Source organism: Ascaphus truei, chromosome 17, assembly GCF_040206685.1.
Source record: "Ascaphus truei isolate aAscTru1 chromosome 17, aAscTru1.hap1, whole genome shotgun sequence".
Classification (NCBI taxonomy): domain Eukaryota; kingdom Metazoa; phylum Chordata; class Amphibia; order Anura; family Ascaphidae; genus Ascaphus; species Ascaphus truei.
In genome coordinates, this window is record NC_134499.1 from 13,759,674 (window position 1) to 13,777,715 (window position 18,042).

The 18,042-nt window shown below is 47.5% G+C and overlaps 2 protein-coding genes across 9 annotated transcripts in view; both read right to left on the reverse strand.

The window, feature by feature from the left end:
• Positions 1–11,652, reverse strand: part of SREBF2 (sterol regulatory element binding transcription factor 2) — a 43,418-nt gene extending 31,766 nt beyond the window's left edge. Inside the window, exons 1-4 of one of the 6 annotated variants that reach the window (XM_075574010.1) lie at positions 11,394–11,652; positions 4,214–4,630; positions 3,791–3,969; positions 1,792–1,938 (exon numbers count right to left, since the gene is read on the reverse strand). In XM_075574010.1, the coding sequence (XP_075430125.1) occupies positions 1,792–1,938; positions 3,791–3,969; positions 4,214–4,630; positions 11,394–11,475 (825 nt within the window). In that variant the 5' untranslated portion in view covers positions 11,476–11,652. The remainder of the gene's footprint in view (positions 1–1,791; positions 1,939–3,790; positions 3,970–4,213; positions 4,631–11,393) is intronic. The other 5 variants (XM_075574011.1, XM_075574013.1, XM_075574012.1 and 2 more) reach the window with 5 other exon arrangements.
• A 3,786-nt stretch (positions 11,653–15,438) lies between these two features.
• CCDC134 (coiled-coil domain containing 134) overlaps positions 15,439–18,042 on the reverse strand; it is a 36,520-nt gene continuing 33,916 nt past the window's right edge. For all 3 annotated transcript variants that reach the window (XM_075574016.1, XM_075574018.1, XM_075574017.1), the window contains one exon: positions 15,439–16,300. In XM_075574016.1, coding sequence (XP_075430131.1) covers positions 16,195–16,300 — 106 coding nt within the window. In that variant the 3' untranslated portion in view covers positions 15,439–16,194. The remainder of the gene's footprint in view (positions 16,301–18,042) is intronic.

An 18,042-nucleotide genomic window follows, 5' to 3' on the forward strand; every position in this document is an offset into this window, starting at 1 on the left:
TACAAAAATGGAGCTATACAAATAAAGATACTGTACACACACACACACACACACACAATTAGGAACAAACGTGATAGTGATAGGTAATTATTGGCCTTTTCTTTATCACAAAACACGTGCTCGTGGGACTGAAAACCAGACACGGCAAAGCTATTCTTACAGATGGAATTTGTAGAAGAGAAATCTGAGGGTTTATCAGTAAGATCCTGATCTACTTATGCACAGTACACGCTCGCTTATCTAACTACAAACATAGGCAGGTCCCCTGTGCAGCTCATGGCCACATGCCATACACCTTGACCTAAAGTATTGTGATAAGGCTTCAAGGCTGGCCTGTCAATTATTAATGGCTTTCTATAGCTAGTGCTGGCAGAGCGTTGTTTAACAGCCTTTCCCTCAGATATTTACATAGAGGACAAGGCAGAGTACAGAAAGGAGTGTCCCTGACACAGGCAGGAAACCGTTCTCACGCAGTCTCCCCAGAACTCCAGTTCTCAAGGGACACCAACAGGTTCAGTTTTCAGGATCTCTCTGCTTCAGCACAGGGGGCTCCATTAGTGGCTCGGTCAGAATGACTGCACCACCTGTGCTGAAGCAGGGTTATCCTGAAAACGTGACCTGTTGGTGGCCTTTGGGGACTGAAGTTGGGCCGACCTGCCCCAGAATATACAGAATGCATGAATATCAGACTCGGCAATTGATGTCTCTGGCTGAAGTAGAAATTCAGGCTGCTCTATTGTTTAGTCATTTCTTTTTCTATAAATCACTACAACTTCCAGGTTCTCTGGTGCAGAAACTGGTATTTTTAGGTGCATATAACATATCAAGGCAATTTTGAAGCAAATGCAGGGCATTTTTCACCCTGTCCCATGTATCTCAGCATTTCGTTCCCATTTTGCCCAGCCTGTCCCAGTTTGCACCTTGGGGAGAGTCAGTAGGAGGAGTTGGGGGGGAGTTACATGGTGCACAGATTATAATGAGATGTATCACATTCTGCGTTTCTGCCCCAGCTTGCACCTTGGGGAGAGTCAGTAGGAGGAGTTGGGGAGAGTTACATGGTGCACAGATTATAATGAGATGTATCACATTCTGCGTCTCTGCCCCAGCATGCACCTTGGGGAGGAGTTACATGGTGCACAGATTATAATGGAGATGTGTCACATTCTGTCTCTCGGCACCATGTGTTTTCCCTTTAAACTGCCCCCCAAAGATCCTCCAATCTGAAGTGATGCATGTCTAAAATGCTGCATCAAATGTAAGAAACTGTTCTTATATATGCCAAAAAACAAGAGCACAGTGCGTCTAAACACACGTTTCTCTACATGGCTACAAAGACTCGTTAATAGTTACCATTTGTTTATCATTTTAAAATAACTTTCCCAATCCATGCACTTGACATGAAATGTCCAAAGAAAAACACACACACACACACACACACACACACGTTGTGTTAATGCTACCGCGTTATTCAATGCAAGATTTATTGCAGCGCTATTGAAACACTGGTAAATTGTGCGTTCTCCTTAATGCAAGCGCTAGTAGCTCAGTAATAACAGAAACCAACGCATTAACGGGAGTAATAATGCCTGCTACATCTGCACACGCGCATGCATACCTCTACCTATACGTATATAAACACACACCCCTACCCCTCTAGGCGCCTATGATGGAAGCTATAGTTTCTAACACATTAGTCGCCTGCAGTGTTGAAGTTAATGTGTACAGTGTGTCTGCTCTCCCAGGGTCACAAGGTTACACAGCCATGTCCAGGAGTTACGGGAAGGTCCGTACAGGTACTTGCAGTGCTGTGGTCTGTAGAGGAGCAGTGAGCGTTGTGATCCCTGGATTCTGGACAGTGGTCATCATGGGGCTGCCGTCTGCCTTCACCGCGGTCAGGACCAAGGACTCGGTCTTTATTATCTGGGGCTGCACCAGCAGCTGGAGGAGACACAGAGCAGTGTCAGGGAGTCACGCAAGCAATGCTAGGTCCTCAGGGGGGGGGATTTACTAAGCTCCGAGAGGGGGGATTTTAGCTCGATCTGGTGTTATTGGTCACCGACTTAAAGGGCAGTAAACGTCAGTTCGAGTTCCGACTCCCCCTACCGAATCCCCCATTAAAAACTTTTAGATGATATGGGACCATTTGACACCGGTACAAGACACAGTAACAATGTGAACGTAAAGTTCAGGCCCGGTCAATAGCACTTCCCTATGTCTTCAACTTTGTTTCCCATTTTGGGAGCTAAAAGTGCAATTAAAAAGAAAAATCCTTTTTTTGTGACAAATGAGAAAATAGGAAGGTGTAAGTAATTGTAACTAATTGCAGCCGCCGCGAGGCTCGGGGACTAGAATTATATTATAGATGGGACTAGTTATAATGTCCTAAAGCAGGGGTGGCCAACTCCAACCCTCAAGGGCCACCAACAGGTCAGGTTTTCAGGAAATCCCTGCCTCGGCACAGGTGGCTCAATCAGTGGCTCAGTCTTCGACTGCACCACTTGTGCTGAAGCAGGGATAGCCCCAATAACTGGTCTCTCGGTGGCCCGGCCCCGTACTAGCGCTTACCATATTATACTTTCAGAAGCACCAGCTGTGAACTTATTTGCCAGATACGGCTGCTTGTCAGAACACATGCGGGATGTGGCGTTTGATGTGGGCTGTGACTACTATTCTGTCTGCCCATGCTGGTCAGTCATAGGTGCGCTGTGATGGCCACGCGCCTCCCCTCAACCATCCCGCTCTACCCACCCACACGTGCGTCTCCCCTCCTACCTATCCCGCTCTACCCCCCACGCGCGTCTCCCCTCCTACCTGTCCCGCTCTACCCCCCACGTGCGTCTCCCCTCCTACCTGTCCGAACTACCCCCCATGTGCGTCTCCCCTCCTACCTGTCCGCTCTACCCCCCCCACGTGCGTCTCCCCTCCTACCTGTCCCGCTCTACCCCCCACGTGCGTCTCCCCTCCTACCTGTCCGAACTACCCCCCACGTGCGTCTCCCCTCCTACCTGTCCGCTCTACCCCCCCCACGTGCGTCTCCCCTCCTACCTGTCCCGCTCTACCCCCCCAGCACGCCTTCCCTCCTACCTATCCCGCTCTACCCACACGCGTTTCCCGTCACATCTATCCCGCTCTAAACCCCCAGCACATCTCCCCTCCTACCTATCCCGCTCTACCCACACGCGTTTCCCGTCACACCTATCCCGCTCTAAACCCCCAGCACATCTCCCCTCCTACCTATCCCACTCTACCCACACGCGTTTCCCGTCACACCTATCCCGCTCTAAACCCCCAGCACATCTCCCCTCCTACCTGTCCCGCTCTACCCCCCACGTGCGTCTCCCCTCCTACCTGTCCGAACTACCCCCCATGTGCGTCTCCCCTCCTACCTGTCCGCTCTACCCCCCCCCACGTGCGTCTCCCCTCCTACCTGTCCCGCTCTACCCCCCACGTGCGTCTCCCCTCCTACCTGTCCGCTCTTCCCCCCACGTGCGTCTCCCCTCCTACCTGTCCCGCTCTACCCCCGACGTGCGTCTCCCCTCCTACCTGTCCGCTCTACCCCCCACGTGCGTCTCCCCTCCTACCTGTCCCGCTCTACCCCCCCCAGCACGTCTCCCCTCCTACCTATCCCGCTCTACCCACATGCGTTTCCCGTCACACCTATCCCGCTCTACCCACACAAGTTTCCCCTCCTACCTATCCTGCCCACCTGAGGAAGGTGTCGAATGATGGATCTTGCAGAAGCACTGACATGATCACACCATTACCAGTAGCCCCTGGCGGACATACTTACAGGGACCTGGTGGACTTGTGGTGTCACAGTCTGAACAGTGGCTGGGGTCAGTGTCTGGATGGTACCATTGGCCGTCTGAGTTAAGACCCTCTGGCCTTGGACAGTTTGTACCTGTTGCTGAATGGTGACGGGCTGCACCTGGTGTGTGGTCATCAGGCTCTGCATCTGAGGCTGGAGCACTGTGAACAACCAAACAGCAGTCAGACCCCAAGTGGGGCAACAATACAATTACCTTTGGCCCTATCAGGTGCAGCATGCAAAGCCTTCTATGAGAGACTATGGCCAATATTTACTAAGTAGTCCACTGCCATAAGAGCCCTACGGGCACTGGAAGAACCTTACAGACCATTGACTTGAATAAAGTAAAAGGACATTAGGTGATGGGGAGGGTGCGATTGCTGCAATAACATGTAAAATACACACTAGAAATAGAATATTGACACAAGACATTCTGTGGGCTCCAGCGTTGTTCCTCACCCTGGAAGCTGGTGGTCCCAGCGTTCTGGTAGATCAGGGGCTGCTGTAAGATGCGCGTTTGGGTGGCCGTGCTGAAGGTGGGGGTCAGAACCACCGTCTGTTGCTGCAGCTGAGGAGGGGACTGGAGCAAGGGACGGGGCTGGAGGAGGGGAGCGGTTCGTTGGGGTGTGGCTTGGGTGGGAGCTTTGACAGGCGCTGGCTGAGGCGGTGTGACTGTCTGATAGGCCTGAGGCTGGACCTGGGTGGTGTAAGCCTTTGGCAGGGTGGTGTCCATCGCTGGACCTCCTTGGTAGCCCTGGCACAGTGGCTCCTCAAAGAGATCTGGAAACTCCCCGACCTGATTACTGACAAACTGCAGCATTTCTGGGGAAAGGAAAAAACAGAAAGATTGCAATGTTTAACCCTTGCTCAGATCGGGCGACACTCCGCCACATACACAGGAGCTGTAAGTCCTGTAACACCCCGTACAATTGTTTAGTAATTTAAGATGTGGTTCCGTATTTTTTTCCTACATTAGGTGGGAAGATGGGGGTCTCCGGAGATGAACCGCTGTAATCTCAGCTGCGGGATATCCCCAATACTTGACATGTTGGTGTTGGGCTGTACGCGATCAGTACGGATTGCAGACCCCACATTTGGCTGGACGGACGGTACCTGGAACTGATCACGTGACCTCTCCGAAGAGCGCTCACATGACTTGGAAGGGCCGGAGGGTCCGTGGCCATGGAAGTGGCACAACCCTCTGGCAGGTTAAAATAGGATAAAAAAAAATGTTCTAAAGTGTCCACTGTCTGCCCGAATACAAATAGCACATGGGGGAAGGTTCATTAACAGGCGATACACACGATCACTCCAAAAGAGCCCTTCAAACATGCTTCTAGTCTGCATGGACAGCAAAGGGGTTAATACAGTGATGTCCTACATGTGGACACAGTGCAGTCACGTTTACCTGGACGGGACGGGACGGGGGGGAGGGGGTAATATGCATGCCCACTCCTTCCCTGTCTCCGCCCACAATTCCTAATGTGTTTATTTAAAACATGGGGGGGGGGGGGTTTATTAGCATTTTACAACATTATAAAACATAAGAGGGGAACAGAAGAAAAATTAAATAAAAATAATCACTTTCTATAAGTCAGTGCAGCCATTTTAAAAGTAACCCAAAGCCTTCAACATGAAGTAGATTCATTTCTGCGTTATAGCATTTTTGGAGATAAAAAGAATCAAGGTTGTATGCTATCAATTCCATTTGAAACATGTTCTACAAACCATGCTAGGTGGTAACACAATTTTAATCAGATAAGAAAGGTATGTAACTGGTATTGGGACCAAAACACGCACAGAAATAGAAGCTGCTATTGAAAATACATCCTCCTCCTTGGTTGGGAAGGTTGCAGCTCCAATGTGTGTGACTGGAGCTGAAACCTTCGCAGGAAAGGAGAAGACGGTCGGACAGCGTATTGAACATGGGCCTCAGAGACAACAAACAAGAATGCTACATACAGGACACGCATGAGATCTCTGACCTCCAACATTGCACTCCCATGTCTTCCAGTTACTACTCATCACTTCCACATACCGGGCTACGTGAAAGCGCTCGCAATGCGACATTATGTGTATTGCATACTGTGCTTTGTGTCATGTATGTGTGTGTACACGTACGTATACAGTTATCAAGTATGCTGCCTTCTGAGCAAGTCCTGCTCTCTTTTAATGCGTTCAGTTTAAAAAAAAATAATTGTCTTAATCTCTAGTTTGAGGTTACCAATGTAACCTTTAGATGACATTGGGCTCTGGGGAGAGCTCCATTTTAACCTTCCGGACACTTAATATTACAAACGGGAATCTCTCCTGAACAGGGCATCAGATTTAAAAGATTAAAATAGTGTTCGGAAGGACAAGAAGAGATCTATTCAAGTAAAATAAATGGCACACAAAAAAAGACGCTCAGTGTGAACCGACTAGTCAACAGGGAACACTCATCTGGAGGAATAATTATACCGATACAATTATAACGTATCATTATGCAAAATGTTCTTGCAGGCACAAAGATTATACACTCGGCAATAAGAGGTATGCTGCACTTTGAATTACTGGCCCCCATGGCAGTGATGGGGTGTATACAAGGGCACAAGAGATTCAGCAGAGGATATGTTTCGGACACGTGCGCTGAAGATTGTCGGCATAGGTTGTGTCTCCTCGCGAACACTGTGGAGGAAGGGTAACACTATCTGATCAGTGTTTCCCTCACAAGGGGGTTGGAAAAAGGCTTTTTGGAGGAGGAGTCCTGGAAGAAACCTCCTCATTAAAAAGATTGTACTCCAAAATCAGAGTGCGTTCAGGAGAGAGATGAGGAATAAGGAATTGTATTAACAAACAGGAGAAGGATGCAGAAAGACAAGGTACACACAGGGCTCATGCCTCCAAAACTGGCACATTGTATTACACAGGTAAAAGTATTTTTTTGGTCGTTGACCTGGTAAATGTGAATCACACCCACATTTATATCAAATACAAAATATATTTGTCATATTACAAGCATAAATATTAAAATCTCGACTGATGGGTCCCTGAAGAGGACTAGGGGTGCTCCCGTTATACCAAGATACCAAAGAATCTTAAATAAGCTTTTTTTTTTTTTTTTTTTTAAAGATGAGAAAAACATTTTTTATATCCCAAACAGTATAAGTAGAGGTCAGTGTATATAACCAGCAAAAAGTTATCTGGGGGAAACTTGGCCAAAAAGGATTCAAATGGTATGGTGCATCATAAAATAGCATCAGTGCCACTTACTACTGCACATTACTCCCGGAGCCGTGTATTGTCACTATGTGGCTCCCGATCCGCTTTGGTGAACACGGATCGTTCTATTCGCACCCAGCACATCCAAGCTAACTCTGCGATCTTTTTATATTAGGGAGTGCCTTGGTTTTATTTTTTTTCCGTGTTGTGTACGTACTTATAAAAGGAACGTGTTGTTCCGAAACATCGCCCATGGATTAGATGGAATACATTTAAACTATTCATGGATTCTCTGAGCGAGTGCTGTGGACTCCCCTTCTCTCGACATGTGTGACTTTGAGCTGGAGTGGTGATCCCAGCCCATCTACGTGCACCCTACTAAAGCCAAGTAACGTTCATTCTCTAGACCAGGGTTGGCCAACTCCAGTCCTCAGGGGCCACCAACAGGTCAGGTTTAAAGGATATCCCTGCTTCAGCACAGGTGTAATTGAGCCACCTGTGCTGAAGCAGGGATATCCCCAATACCTGGCCTGTCGGTGGCCATCCCTGCTCCAGACACACACACCTTTAGAAGATCTAATTTAACAAACCCCGGAATAAGAGTTCTGTTCTCTATTTGATGTACGTGATTAGAGATGGCAATAGTGACAGAATTCTAACCGATATGGAAAGCCCCAATAATAAGTTGGTTCTCTTATCTCTGAAGAGGAAAAGCCTAACCTGGTCAGAAGTGCTTGGTCACTGCTTTTTAATAGTCAGTGGGTGGCCCCCAGGACACCCAGTAATGTTTCTGTAGGGGGATTATGAATGATCATGAAACTACTATAAATACAGTAATATGACTCAAAATAGGGAAATGAGGCAGAAAACATGGATTCTTGGACTCTCCCTCAGACAATAGTCCAGCAAATTCCCTAAAAAATGTAGAATCACGATATGGAGTTTTCGTATTGAACTTGAAGAAAACCAGTATTAAAAATGGCGCTGCAAATAAAAACAAGACTATTGGGAGCGGTTACCAAGGTCAAGTTCAAATGGGCATTTAAGACACTATTTTAAATCGGCTTTAACCAATCGGATAGTGAGAGGAAAACGATTCAATCTTAGACTCCCAAAACGATGCTGGACCCTTCCACCCAGAAAGCGGAATGATCATGTTAACTACAGCAACTCCTGCAGGTTGGATAAAAGCGAGATCATGTAATTCGCACAATGATAGCATAGAAAATGTCACTGGGAATGTATACAAATATATAAGAATGTGCGAGCGTTAACGGAAATGGCTTCATAGCGATATGTATGACTGTAACACCGTGAGCATGCAATGCATTACTCAGCAATGGGTTCTGTCAGGGGGCTGCCAGGGGTTAAGGAACCAAGAAATGAAACACAGACCATTAGCAAAATGGAATTAGGTAATAATCCTCATTACCTGGCTATACATGCCCATTGTATACTGGTTGACCAACTAGGCAATAATGGCCGGATAATGCCCTTACCTTCTGGGATTATTACAAATATGGTCTTTTATGTACATATTCTACCAATGGCATGCCCCAACTCTACTAAAAACAACCCCCCCCCCCCCACCACCGCCTCCCTAAAGCTCCTTACTCCTACAGACAGTCCCCCTCCTGCCTGCTAGCCCCCACCGGACCACTTGTCACCTCCTCAAACACCCCTCGCCCCCAATTTAATTCGAAGCAGCGCTCTGTGAGCCAAATTAATCCTGCCTGTCGCTGCCCAGAACAATTTTAACCAATCAAAAGGCAGTATTTAAATAATAGCCTGTTTAGTCTAGTATTACTGCTAGCAAAGTCCATATACAGGTGGCCCTCGCTATCCGGTGAATGCATTATCCAACGCTCACCGTCGCGGATTAACATTGGATCCGCAATTCGACAGCGGTAGGCGGGACAAATTTTGGCGGATAACCGAGGTCCCCCTGTATTCAGACGTGAAGCCTCACATTCACATGTTGCTATGAACAAGAGCGTTTCCAATACATTGTAACCCTGCATATAGTGCTTTGGTGTTATGATTGTTGCTTTTTGCACCACTATTATACAGTTCGCATTTACTCAATTATGTTCATCTTTTATTTGTGTGGCGCTAACATATTCCACAGCGTAGTACAATGTGGGAAGGAAGCGTACATATAAATTCAGACAGACAGGAGGGAGCTAACAATCTAAACATGAAGTTTTCTTTTTATTTCAAAGCTGTAGTGAACGCCTATTTTTATATAGTGAGAAGTATGCATGTGGGAAGCTTTGTAGGTATATACACACCCTGATTACAGACAGCCTCAGCCCCCTCATAGAGAGTCACTGTATGTCTTTATAACAGGCGGTAACAAGCTGCCACTCCTATATTTCCTGCATCAGGAGACTTTCTGCCTAGAGAAACGTTACTGTCTTGTCATTTACAAACACAAAACTGTGACAATCTGAGCGCTCAACGCAATCTCGTGGATCTAATTCTAGATAACTAAACATTAAAGTCATTGTTTTATTTGCAACAATATACTCTACACAACATATTTTGAGGACTGTTACTGTGTGTTAGTTTTAACCCTCCGTAAGAAATTACACATTTCATCAATGAAACCATTCATTAAGCCAGGGATGCGCAAACTGGGGGGCAATTTTCTGGCAGGCGGGGGCGCCAGGGGAGTCGCGCTTACAGAGGCCCCGCGTCTGTATGCCTCTTACCTGCTCTCCGGTGGCTTCTGGCGTGGGGGGGGGGGGCTAGTGTATCCACGAGGAGCTCGTGCATTCGGGAGGGACACGGGGGGCTCGTGTATGTTTTCCATAAAAGCAACTCTTTGTCTGCTTGTGTCTATTTAAAGGGAATTACAAATTTCATAGGGGTCTCTTAAGGGGAGGAGGGTCTTTACCCTTATCCCACCCTGTACTTATGCGTGAGCCTATAAAGATAAGGGGAGGGGGAGATATGGGGGCTCTGCCTGTGCAAACTCTTATGGATAACCACCGTAACATCAGGTTGAAGAGAGCAGCCGGAGGATATCAATCCCCTCCCAAGTCTCAGCTCACTGCGTTTACAAAATGATTTAAAAATACTTATAGGTGTCAGATTTGACTTAAACAGGTCACTGCCATTAGTTTATCCCCGGTTTAAGTGATGGATTCCCCCGCACTGGTCTATTATACCTGTAGGATTGTATTGCCATGGACAAAACTACTCTATACTAATGAGATAGTTTTCCCAAGAGCGAAATCCCGTTGATGTCTATGAGATCACTGATATTTAGAATGAGACTGACTGGCTTCTTTTGAGTGATGTTCACTCCAACTGAGCGATTTAACCTCACCAATAAGTGATGCGTGATTACACGTCCCAGTATCACTCACTGGTGAGGCTAAATCACTCATTGGAGTGGATACCACTCAAAAGAAGCCAGTCTGTCTCATTCCTAATATCAGTGATCTCATAGACATCAACGGGATCTCGCTCTTTGGAAAAGTGATCTCATTAGAATAGAGTAGTTTGGATCCTTAAAAAAACTCACCTGTTTTGTCCATGGGAATACAATCTGAGTAAGGCTCACCCCAGAGTGATGACCTTGTTCCAATGAGTAAGACTTACTCCCAACATCACTCGTTCCAATGAGTAAAGCTCGCCCCCAAACAAGCGATAACCCGTTCCAATGTGTAAAGCTCGCCCCCAAACAAGCAATAACCCGTTCCAATGAGTAAAGCTGGCCCCCAAACGAGCGATAACCCGTTCCAATGAGTAAAGCTCGCCCCCAAACGAGCGATAACCCGTTCCAATGTGTAAAGCTCGCCCCCAAACAAGCAATAACCCGTTCCAATGAGTAAAGCTCGCCCCCAAACGAGCGATAACCCGTTCTAATGAGTAAAGCTCGCCCCCAAACGAGCGATAACCCGTTCTAATGAGTAAAGCTCGCCCCAAACGAGCGATAACCCGTTTCAATGAGCAAGGCTCCGTGCTGAGTTATAACGTGCTCCAACTACAGACAGAGCATCTTCTAATGACAACCCCAGTCACAATGTATGATAACCCTTCCAATGCCTTCCTCACTAAGCAGTGAGTTAGCCCTACTCATCTCTTCCTGCTACATCCAAGTAACATTTGATGCACAGCAAATGTGGATTTATCTTGATTTTCCTCTTGTGCCACAAGTCAGTAACTTGGCCATCGAGTTTTTCCTGCACGCACCTCTGGCAGCCAAGGGGTTAAACGACCAATTCCCCCCCCCCCCCCCCGGGAAAAATGTCCTTTACTTGTACAATATTCTTGTATTCGGATCTCGGCGTTAACATGCAGCACTTAGGGCAATTACACAAGGCGTTACCCTCCCCCTGTCCCATCCCAAGGGGCATAACCCCCCCCCGCTTACCGTCAATGTCCCCCAGCGTGAGCTCGTCCCCTAGCTCCGTCAGGGTCTCCATAGTTTCCATACTCATGTCCACCGTCTCCATCAGGGCGACCGAGATTCGGTGGTCCACCGCCCCCTCCGGGCTGCCGTCTCCCGTCACTTGGTCACCTCACAGACCTGTCACCAAACGTTACCGGCGCCATGTTGTGTGACGTCAGCCACTTGCGTTCCAATCCTTGCTCACGCAGGCACAACATGCCAGTCAAGTCGGCCGGAGACACGGCGCCAGAGCGAGGCTTGGCCCGCAGAAACCCGCTGAGGAACCATCCCCCTACCCCTCCCCATGACGCACGGCTTCCTGAAAGCCCCTCCCCCTTTCCTTGTCACAGCGCGTGTTCGGTGTTTTGTTGTCCATGAGACCAGACGCCGCTAACCAATGGGAGCGTTTGGCATGCTATGGTGTGATGCTACGTCACTGATCAGGGGATTGTAATTTGCATACGAGCCTCCGCCCCCAGGCACAGCCTGTGGTGACTGACAGCAGTGTGATGTCATTATTAAAGTGGTCCTTAATAATACATATATAATAAGTAATAATGCCAGAACAGCACAGTGCCTGCAAGCTTCATTTCTTTCCCTTTCTCATCGTAAACTCCCACCTCTATTGTAAGGCCAGGTCCATAGTGCCTTCGCCCGTGCGGAGGCGTGCGCGGCCGTGACGGGAGCTTTTCGGCCATGGTAGGCGCGCCATCCGTGGACGTGTCTAGGGGCGTGCCAGTGACGTCACGGAGCTGGTTCGCCCTCATTGGACGAACCGCTCACGTGATCGGCCTGTCGCACCAAGAAATCAGTTTCAACTGATTTCTTGCGCAATGCGCGCCTGCTTCTGTGCGCACGTGCCCGCACACCGCATGGACGCGCACACTGAAATAAAGCGACAAATTCTAGGGATTTTTTTTTGATCCATAAAATGAACTTCTCAAAACGTCAGGGTTTTAGAAGGCAACACACTGAGCCCTGTGTACTCAGATCACAGCGGATTTTAGATAAATAATGATATTCGTAATTAAACTCATTCATATGCAAAATGTTACTTCCATAATTAATACAAAACCCTTCCTTGTACGTACGTGGCTCGCTCGGGGACTTCATGCATATGATGCTTAATTTGGTGTTTGCGAGGATTGTTGAAGCGACGCGTTGAACACGTGATTAATACCATATAAATTACAACAGAATTGTGTGTTGTTTATTTCTATCGAGTTAGTAAGTATATATTATTAGTGTAATATTATTTATAATAGCCGTACTATGAAAAGAATACATCTTTTAAACCCAGGCTGTGCTGATAAGCTGTGTAATACGGCAGGCAGCAGTTTATAGGGCTCCATGTTAAAATGGATGAGAAGTAAGGCTGCGGCCAGGCAGGGAACGGGCGCGCTGGCGCTCGTGCGCTGCGCCCTGCTCGGCCGGGCGATTCGTGGCCGGCTAGACACACGCTCGCCTAGGGGCGCGGCAACGACGTCACCGAGCTGGTTCGCCCTCATTGGGCGAACCGCTCACGTGACGCGCTTGCGAGCGGCAAATTCAAATTTGCTTGCTCTGAGCGCCGAGCGTGCGCAGGCGCTTGCTCACGCTGGCCACACACATTGCCGCAATGTGTTTCATCGCGGCCAGCGTGAGCCCGTCCGCTCAGCGCCACCCTGGACGAGGCCTAACGAGTGACACTGTGTGCTCATTTGCATGTCATTACCCAGAATCCCTGGCTGCAGTGGGAGCACTGTTTGCTAAGCGAGGATGAGGAAAGGCAGAGTTACAGACCTGTCTGAGACATGCAAATGCACCACAAGTGGTTGTGTTATTTACTATACACTGTACGCTAGAGGTTTCTGGTCACTTTTTGACTCACCATAACTTATATAATGTGTGGTTATAACCTCTATAATGAAACATTGGTGTTGCAAAAAATACATTTTTGGTTTATACAAAGAAACTTAATTTTGCTCTAACCCTATTAACCCTTTAAATGCCCCTGTGATGTAGTGGCTATGTAATTTTTTTTTTTTTTACAGCTTCGGTCGCGTATTAACCTGGAAGCTCTGAGTACCGCTGCCCCTCCGACATTCAAAGGGTTAAGAGTCTCTATAAGGTTTTCGCCTGGTTCATCATGGCTGTCAATTTAAACGCCTACTTTTTTTTAGAGACGCACACATTTTATTACTCCATACTATTCAAATCTGTGCCCCCAAAATATTTGACTTAAACCATTTTTGAAACGTAACGCAGAAATGTGGCCTTTATTTTTTTTAAAACCTTTTTAATTACAAATTTGAAGCAGGGAGACTCCAGAGTGGAACCGTGTTCATTTCAGCTCCGGGGACCCCCAGCTTCCAGAGACACTTACCCCCGAAGGGGGCGCCGGTATGATACAGACGCCAGCGCTTCTTTGGCCTATAAAGCGATTTCTGAAGAAGCTGAGGGAGGAATACTGAAGCTTAATGCATTTCAGCCTCTCATGCTCCCAGTTGTCCTAAATGACATCACAAATTCAAGATGGCTGCCTGCTGACGCTAAGCATACCGTCCAACTGTACCTATTTAGCGGGTATTATACCCAATTTTTCTGTCCTGTACCTATTACAATTCAGGTGTACGTATTTGTGTCTGTAACAATCCTATGTGCTACACTGTAATCGTGATGCGCTTTGAGCCCCATTGGGAGAAATGCGCTATATTAAATAAAGTTATTATTATTGTCTGGCAGTTTGTCAAACCTTCAGCTAATTACAGCAGCTTGAAGGTTAATCTGATTTCACCAGTTATCAGCTAGTTAGGGCTGTTATATAGTGTGTGCGGGCGCGTGCCTGTGCGAAGGCGCGTGCACGTGCCGCACACGTTTTGTGTGTATACTGTGCGCGAGTGTATGACTGTGTGTGTATACTGTGCGCGAGTGTATGACTGTGTGTGTATACTGTGCGCGAGTGTATGACTGTGTGTGTGTGTGTGTGTGTGTGTATGTTTTCAAATAAATAAATCCTTTAATAATTTTTTTAATAACATTGTGTACACACACACACACACACATACACACACACACACACACACACACACACACACATTTTCAGCGGCGGTAGCGGCGCAAATTAATTTTTTTTCTCATCTCCCCCCCGTCGGCCAGTTCCACGCTCCCTGCCGTGCGTGCGCGCGGCACCATTATAGAAAGGCTGACTACTAAAACTGGCGTGCACGGCGCAGCAAGCACAGGCACTATAGAACAGGCCTTAGGCTGCGTCCCCGCTAGCGCTGAGCTCGCTGAGCGGGCGGCGCTTGGCGAGGTGACTATATATAGTCACGGAATATATATATATATATATATACACACACACACATATATACACATATACAAGACCCTGCTCACGTGAAGCGCGCGGGTATGCGCGTGCACACACGCTCACCAGCGCTCTGGCAAATACATTTTTCTTACTTACCAGTGCGCTCAGCGTCCCCTGCAGCGTCCCCCACCCCCTCCGCCCCCCGAGCGCACTGCTCCAAGCAGGAGCGCGCTGAGCGCCAGCGGGGACAAAGCCTTATAGGGAATGCCTCACCACTTCTATAGTGTGTGTGTGTGTATATATATATATGTATATACAAGTAAATCCCGAAATACACGATTTTTTGGTAAAATGACCTTTGCATGTTGGAAGTGAGGTAATCACGTGTTAGAAAGAACCCCTGTCCTGGACTGACCGAGGAACAGAAAGGGGCCTATTCCCAGTTGCCCAAAGTTGTCGGACCAGCACCGAAGCCCCTTATTCGGGGTAATGAAGAACCGGCTAATGCACAATTAACAATGCATCGCTTTCCCGTGAGGCAAATGGAAGTTGGTGCATCATTAACTGTGCGTCACCGCTTTTCTCACTATACTTAACAGAGGGACACAAATATCTCAATGAATTTATTTATTACCCGGATATTTACAGACCTTTAAAAAAAAAATGATAACATTCAGCGACTATATTTTAAAGGGTGTAGCTAGCATCGAAGAAAAACCCAGTCAGAACCAACAGTATGGAAAACAATGAACATTTAATAAGGATAGAACAAAGATTTCACAGACTGAATAAAAACAAAATACAACCAATACACGTAGTATTATAACTGGCTCAGGCAAGTTAGAAACCACACAGCAGAACGTGGAGAAGTTCACAGGAGGGGATGTTGAAATATTATTATGTTGTGAATATTTCTGATTACGGCTATGCAGAATAAATTATTTGGTCATTTAAGGAATGCAAAGTGCAATGTTGTGCCCCGTTTTGCCACCAAACGCTGCTTAGCATTACACATAGGACCTTAAATAAATAATGTCACTGACTTGGTAAATAAGATATTCAGGATGCTGTACACCGGTGTTGCTGGGTTGTATGAGCACACGATTGATCCTTATTCAACATGCTGTGAAGCCAAATGAATGGAGCTGCAATCTCCCCAAGCAAGGAGAAGACGGCCGCACAGCATATTAAACAGAAGCCGCGGGTTTGGCTGATACTTGACTCGTAAAAAAGGACTTGTGTATCAATCTAAAGAATGTGTGTCCTCACACCAAACCCGAGATCCACTCAGCGCCGATTCAGGGTCTCACACCCCGATCCGGCGTTAACTGCCATCCCAGTCAATAAGTTATCCCGCAACAGCGCTTACTGAATCTCCCCCAAAGACCCGTATTCAATATACCATGATGCCGTCTCCCCCGATGTTGGATAAGATTTTAGCCCCAGTCATCTCAATAATGCGGAGGTCTTCTCCAGGACAGGTGGGCGGCTTCACGGAATAATTAGTAGGAGTCCAAGGTAGAAATGCTGAATGTGCGTCAATGTGCCAAGGCATTCTCCATCGACCGACTGCTTAAGTCCTCTTTGGGAAGTGGTTCTAGGAGGATGAACCACACATTACAATGGGATGTAGATCATTCTGGTCATAATCTGGCATTTTTTCATCTGTTTCTAAGCAAAAACGCCAACAAGAATCCGCCTGTAACTAATGACGAGGCAAATACAAGGCGCTCGGTTTACACGTTTCTTAGATCAGACAGACACAGCTTCTTATATACACTATGTCATCAGTTAAAACGGGAGGCTTCTTGTTCTCCTGAGCAAGCGGGCAACCAGGTAAAACTATCAGCAAAGGGGATGTGTTGTCTAAAACCCTGATTCCCAACAGGGGTTTGGGAGGCGTCTCCAAGGGGTTTCCCCCCCAAACCTCTTTACCGGCGGCTCCCAGGCAGTATAGTGGGGTCCTGAACTTATGTGGGGGCTGCACACTTAGTAAGGCCCCAAACTGCACCTTGGTATGGGGGGTATCGCTGTCACTTACAGCAGGAGCTTCCCCATAATGCTTTGCATCCATAGCACCAAGGCATTGTGGGGCGTGACTTTGGAAGCTCCCGCAGTGAGTGACAGCTATAACCCCCATATACTGCCTGGGATCGGTCACACGGGTCTGTTAGCGATAATCTGATGAGGAGGCGATAAGATTTATTAATTAGGGGTTCCTTTCCAAAGAAATAGAAAATAATTTACCAAGAATGAGTGAGATGCATGAATGTATCAAAAAGTGCAAAAACCAGAACTGGATCAGCACTCAAATACAACAATAATGAAGGACGTACGTTTTGCTTTTGGTCTCACCAAGTATCTTCTTTAATGTGTCAAAAAAGCAGCAATACAGAAAAAAAAACAATCAGCAAAGAAGAAACTTGGTGAGACCAAAAGCAAAACGTGTCCTTCGTTATTAGTTTGAGTGCTAATCCAGTTTGTTTTTTGTATAGATGTATGCCTCTCGCGGTGTGTATGCCTCTCGCGGTGTGTATGCCTCTCGCGGTGTGAATGCCTCTCGCGGTGTGAATGCCTCTCGCGGTGTGTATGCCTCTCGCGGTGTGTATGCCTCTCGCGGTGTGTATGCCTCTCGCGGTGTGTATGCCTCTCGCGGTGTGTATGCCTCTCGCGGTGTGAATGCCTCTCGCGGTGTGAATGCCTCTCGCGGTGTGAATGCCTCTCGCGATGTGTATGCCTCTCGCGGTGTGTATGCCTCTCGCGGTGTGTATGCCTCTCGCGGTGTGAATGCCTCTCGCGGTGTGTATTATGCATCTTGTGGTGTGTATATCTTGCGGTGTGTATATCTTGCGGTGTGAATGCATCTTGCGGTGTGTACATCTTGCGGTGTGAATGCTTCTCACGGTGTGAATGCATCTTGTGGTGTGTATTATGCATCTCGCGGTGTGAATGCCTCTCGCGGTGTGAATGCCTCTCGCGGTGTGAATGCCTCTCGCGGTGTGTATGCATCTCGCGGTGTGTATGCTTCTCGCAGTGTGTATGCTTCTCGTGGTGTGTATGCTTCTCGTGGTGTGTATGCTTCTCGTGGTGTGAATGCATCTTGCGGTTTGTATGCATCTCGTGGTGTGTATGCCTCTCGCGGTGTGAATGCCTTGCGGTGTGTATGCATCTCGTGGTGTGTATGCATCTCGTGGTGTGTATGCATCTCGCGGTGTGTATTATGCATCTCGTGGTGTATATGCATCTCGCGGTGTGTATGCATCTTGTGGTGTGTATGCAGGATCATAGCATCGGATGAATTGTGTTACACAGGGTGAGTGCTAGTTCATTCTATTTTTT